Genomic DNA, 5804 nt, shown 5'->3' with positions numbered 1-5804 from the left:
TATTTTGGCTACCTGCTCTGGTTTAATATTGCCAAGAAAACACCTCATCTATATGTTTTTCTCATGCCATATATTTCCCCCTATGCCCTGCTACAATGGTTTGTTATATTCCACACTAAAAGCCTCCTCATGTCCATCTTTGTCAGAACTCTAGGAGCCACTAAAGCATCATTTTAAAGGGCTTTTTATCACACAGATGAATTTTCCCCTAATTGCATCCTTTAACTCCAAAAGGGGTTCGGGGACATGCTTTGTGTGAAAGATGCTACAGAAAACAAAAGTTGCATTGCTTGTGGTTCTGCTTTTATATTTTCATCCAGGGAAACTCTCTGCACACCAATTTGCTTTCTCTTTTCCAAAACCCACTTCCTCCTGGGGCTATTTCCTGGGACAGAGCTGTCTTCAAATAATTTAATTATCATGTGGCACACACCTTTTAAGTCCCCCCTGAAATGGTGCGTGATGCCTTTGGTTTACATCACTTGTTGGAAAACACTCCAAAGCATTGAAAAACTATTAAATTGTTACAGTATTGGATGCCAACACACAGGGCTATTAGTCTAATTCATCCTTCAGATCAAAGCCCACACAGGCAGCTCTCCTGCCTACAGCTATTTTCCTTTTACTTTCCTGCTTGACAGTAGTCCCTCATATCCCTCTGTTCTACTTTCTTTGAACGTACAGACTTTTCCTTTAGTCATGGAAATATAATTTATGTCTATTATAGTGCATTATAGATTGCAGATCAGGACAAGCGTGCGTTACCGCCTGGAACGTCTGTTTATTGTACGTCGGTTTTCCAAAAATAAATAATTAAGGAAGGGGAGAGAAAAACCCAGAGCGGGAGCACACGGGGGGCTGTGGGGAGCAGCGCTCCGTTCTCAAAGTTTAATTTCCAAGCAGGGACCTTGAAGCACGATTTATGAACATCATGCTGTTTGCCTTTGTCACGTTGTGGATGTGGAGGGGGAGCGCTGGCCCCTCTCCAGCCGGGACCACCCAGCGAGAGGAGCGCGGCTACCGGCACCAAACAGCCCCTAATGTGGATGCTCACCCCAAACCCCAGCCCCAGCAGCCCCCAGCAGCCTGCCCTGTGCCACCCCGCTGGGGGAAACAGCGAGGACAGCAACAACAACAACCCCCCCCCCACCAAAAATAATATCCGGACAGACGGGCTGGCTGGGACGCGAGAATTGCACAAACAATCCCCACCCCATCACGGAGAGTGTGCGTGTGTGTGTGTGTGTGTGTGTGCACGGAGGAGAGGGAGTGTGAGGAGGGGGGAGAGAGGGAATGAGACAGACAGAGGGGAGGGAAGAAGGGAGGAGGGAGTCCAAGCTCTGAGAAACATCACTCCATCTCTCTCACTCCACAGGAGCTGAGCGAGGAGCAGGACGATGTTTGACAACACGCAGTACCCCTACAACTGCTTCAATTATGACGGGGATGATTATCCTACCTGTAGTTCTGACGAAGAGAAAAAATTCACCAGACCAGCGTACAGGTAAGAGGAAGTTTTTCCAAGTCCCCCTGTCTGTGTGAGGTTCCTGAGCTCTGGGCTGGTGGGATCACAGGGGCCAGGTGTGTGACATGGGTCTGGCACTGCAGTGGGCAGGTTTCCCCCCTTTCTCTGTGTGAAGTGTTCATGATTTGTTTCCTCCCATGAGGGGTCACAGCAACTCTGGCATGCCCTTAAGCTCCCAGATCTCAGACAGAACCAACCTCCAGGACCCCTGGGAGAAGGGAATTAAATGTTTCAGTGTGCCAAGGGGTGAATTGGATGCAGAAAACCCCGGTGTGGTGGGAAGGAGCACAGTGTAGGTGTTCATAGGGACACTTAAGGTCCTTTCCACAAGCAGAGTCTCCTGTGACAGGGACCCTGAGCCTGCTCTGCCTCACTGCAGCCTTCCTGCTCAGGGAAACTTTTCAGAGGGAGTTGGAGAGGTGTGTGATCCCGTCCTCTGCACTGAGTGCCTGGCACTGACCCCGCTGTGTCACCTGGGGCTCGTGGAGGACAGGCAGTGACCACACTCAGCACTTCTCCCTAGGACACCTTAATTCAGGGCACAGATCCACCAGGGGAATTTTGGAAGCAGGATAGAGGCACATATGTACCCATGTGGTCCTAAAAACTGAGACTGTGAGTAGGGCGATGGTGTAACAGCAAGTTTTCCTTTTTCCAGCTACATTGCCTTAATTGCAATGGCCATCCAGCAAAGCCCTTCAAATAAAGTCACCCTCTCTGGCATTTATGACTTTATAATGAAGAAATTTCCTTACTACAGATCAAATCAAAGAGCCTGGCAGAACTCCATCCGACATAACTTATCGCTTAACAGTTGTTTTGTGAAGGTAAGATCAGTTACTGTGTATTTACATACACACTGTGCATGGCTAAAAAAATATAGGCAGCAATAATCTCATCACTAGGAAAGAAGGGAAACAAACAGCTGAGCTGCAAATCACTTAAAATCTCTCTGAGTTGTCAATTAGAGAGATAAGGACTATATCCTTGTCTGATGTATGCTAATAGATAATAAATTGAAGAGGATGGGGCTTGCATCTTACTCATATAATGACAGAGAATAGGCTTAAAAGTCTTGTCATATGTGTTTACACCATTCTTAAATGTAAATGAATGCAGATGCTAAACAGCAGCATCTGTAACACATACAAACACTGAACTGCCTTTAAATAAATACAGGTTCCCAGAACAGAAGGGAATGAGAAGGGGAAAGGAAACTATTGGAGCTTTGCAGCAGGATGCGAATCCATGCTGGATCTCTTTGAAAATGGGAATTACAGGAGAAGACGGAGGAGGAGGAACGTGAAAAGGGAGCACAAGGAGCAGAGACCGAGCAGAGTGAAAAGTCCTTCATCCCCCAGTATCTCTTCTGTGGACTCTGCTTTGAACAACGTTTCCTCTTCTGAAAGCAAACATGAAAGAATTGAACCGGGCCCAAAACTTGTGGAGCCTTGTGGGTTTGCTCCAAACAGCGTGACCAGCAGGCAGAGCCTGAGCAATTCCTCCCTAGCAAAATCGGATTCTGAAATCAAATTCAGCATCGATTACATCCTTTCATCCCCCGACCCTTTGCCTGTCCTGAGATCTCAGTACAGCATGCAAGAAAACAAATATCACCTCCTGGAGGCCCCGCATATTAACCTCCAGTTCTGGACAATGTGATGTTATTTATTGGTGTAACAAAGTCTGAGTCTCAGTGTGTTCAGCAGCCTCGTGTCACTGAAAATCAGCTGCCTGCCTCCTCGTTTTCCTCCCAAGCTCAGAAAGGGTTACAGACTCACCACACCTGCTGATGCCCTGTCTGTACCCAAGGAACTTTGCTAAGATTAAAGCATAAATAGCTGTTGCCAATATTGGTTTTCACCATGCTGAAATTGATGAAATTCTAGCTTTATTTTATATAAACTGTCTTGGACATAATTTAGCGCCACAAAGAATTTCCTTTCTCAAGCAGAATCCGACAGAGAAGAGACTTGCTTATCATCCACTGCTTTATTAAAGACAAAGTGAATTTGATCCCACTTTCAGTGGTGGAAATTAGGATTAACTCCACTGGAGTATATAGGTCAGAACTTAAGCTGATCTAAACCAGTGTAATTCTGTCTACTTACACTGGCTGGGAATATAGGGGGGCAAGGGGGTGGAAATTTGTTTCTTAAAAGGAATTATAGACATTCACCCTGTCTTCCCTGATTTCTTTCTTTTAACATCTTATTTCAAACTGTTTTGCAGTTTTAATTCATTGTTCATTAGGAAATGTAGTTGTTGATAAGTATTTTGAATATATTTTTGTTTATATTCGGGGCAGAATTGTTTAAATCGTTGAAGTGAAGTTTTATTCAAAATAATTCTGAGACCTAATTGCAAAGATGCTGAGCCCTGGTATACTTTGATGAGTAATGTGACAGTCAAAGAGTCTCTTAATGCCTTGGTTAAAAAAAAAACCCCATCACTTTTTCCCTTGTACTATCAGAAATCTTCCTGAGATGCTGCAGAAAAGTCCTTAACCCTATTTCATTTAACAAGTGTGAAGGGAAACCTGGCACTGCAAAAAAGCTCTGTCGAGTGTCAAGCAAAGCTAAAATTCCACCTACCTGCTCTGAGACAAGTTGTATTTTCCCATTAAACAGATTTTTTATTGATCCTTCTTGCAAGCAATTACCAAAGTGGTGCTTGATATGATTTCAGCTAAACTGGTGAGATTTATTATTTCCAGATATCAATGTTAGCTCATGAGCTCTATTTCTGAGAAAGCCACTTCATTATCATTTACATGCAGTGGGATATTTTGGAACAAACCTGATGGACAATGATGAACTGTAATGAGCTTTTAAGAAGTTGCTTTTATACAACTTGTTCACAATGAATTGCTTCCCAGAATATAAACAGTGTTAGCAAAGGCTCCACAAAATCCTGGCTTTCACTTGGCTATTACAGTCTTCACCTACTGCAGATAAAAAAAAAGACAAGAATTCTGATGGTTTTAAGCAATTAAATGCAGAGATAAAATTATCTTTGCAACAGGAACTAAAGGTAAATGAAGGTATATGAGATAAGATTCAGCATAGAGGTATGCTCAGGCATTACTTGAATTTTTATGCAGAAGCTTTGACATTTCACTAAGTTATTTTACATTGTGTCTAATATATACTGTACATTTATACTATATATTCTTATATATTGTTATTGAGAAAGGGAGCAATATCACTGCACTTATATGTTGTAAAAATGCATGATGTATGTTGTCATGATGCTAAAACTCCTGCCATATACTTAAAATTTACCATCAGTGCTATTTCACACTGATTGGTAATAAATGCCCATTTTTTGGAAAACTATAAAACTTGTTCTCTTCAAGCGTTTCTACAGCATGCAAAACTCTTTGCTTCTCCTTCAGAAAAGGGAAAATGGAAAATCATGTCAATTACATCACTGCATGTCTTCCAAACTTCAGAGGGATGATTTCTTGAGACCAAATTCTGCCTTCAAATGGGAGTTTTTAATTCTCTGTGAATCAACAGTTATTCTAGGGGAAAATCTGAAAGCAAAATTTGACTCTTTGGACCTGATTGATCTGCTGTTTACATTGATATCAGAAAAAGAAGAAAACCTCTGTTGGGGGGACTGCACAGATGGATTCTCATTTGAAGAGGGACGAGAATTTGCTCTTTTATTGTTTATAATATATTATATTTATAATAAATAGGTGTGGGAAGAGCATGTCCTCACTTAGTGCTTCAGTGTTTGCATGCACCCATGGTGGGTAGGTACCTGTGCACCTCTGGGATCCTGTCTACAGATAAATATTCCTGTTTTATACACAGATTTTTTTTCCTGATTGTTTTAAACATGGCAATGCTGCTGTTGGGCTGATAATTATGGTGCACACCTGCGGTATATTTGAAATACATATTTTCTGCTGTGAAACATGCAAAAATGACTGTTGCTATGTGTTCTTGGTTGGTGCTGTTAACAAGAGATAATTCAGTGACAGCAAAAGTTCCTCCTCAGCAACACCTGGGTCAGGTGAACATTGTGGAGAAGCAGTTTATGGCTACTAATCAATGTAGAATTAATGCATTAGGAAAGGCAGAAATACACCCAAGTGGATTTACAGCAGAGATCCAAAGCCATTTTCTGTAAGATGAATTAATATTCACAAATAGCCATGTCCTTTGCTCACAGTAAAGTGCCTGCTAGGAGAGACTGTCATAGTTCAGTTTCCCTAACATATAATCAAAGAAATTTGTGTACAAATAGGTGTTAACATTTGTTTTGC

The 5804-nt window shown here is 42.3% G+C and overlaps 1 protein-coding gene across 2 annotated transcripts; it reads left to right on the top strand.

The window, feature by feature from the left end:
• The first annotated feature begins 1331 nt into the window (after window positions 1-1331).
• On the top strand, window positions 1332-5462 carry FOXL3 (forkhead box L3). 2 transcript variants are annotated; one of them, XM_063171842.1, is made up of 3 exons: window positions 1332-1504; window positions 2286-2352; window positions 2705-5462. In XM_063171842.1, exons 1-3 carry the CDS (start codon window positions 1398-1400, stop codon window positions 3185-3187), a joined length of 657 nt encoding a protein of 218 aa, XP_063027912.1. In that variant the 5' UTR covers window positions 1332-1397; the 3' UTR covers window positions 3188-5462. The 2 variants fall into 2 exon arrangements, with proteins under 2 accessions (XP_063027912.1, XP_063027911.1); XM_063171841.1 differs by having other exon boundaries at window positions 2184-2352.
• The last annotated feature ends 342 nt before the right edge of the window (window positions 5463-5804 follow it).

Source organism: Melospiza melodia, chromosome 18, assembly GCF_035770615.1.
Source record: "Melospiza melodia melodia isolate bMelMel2 chromosome 18, bMelMel2.pri, whole genome shotgun sequence".
NCBI classification, from domain to species: domain Eukaryota; kingdom Metazoa; phylum Chordata; class Aves; order Passeriformes; family Passerellidae; genus Melospiza; species Melospiza melodia.
Note: the sequence above shows the minus strand (reverse complement) of the source record. Positions and strands in the feature narration are given on the sequence as shown.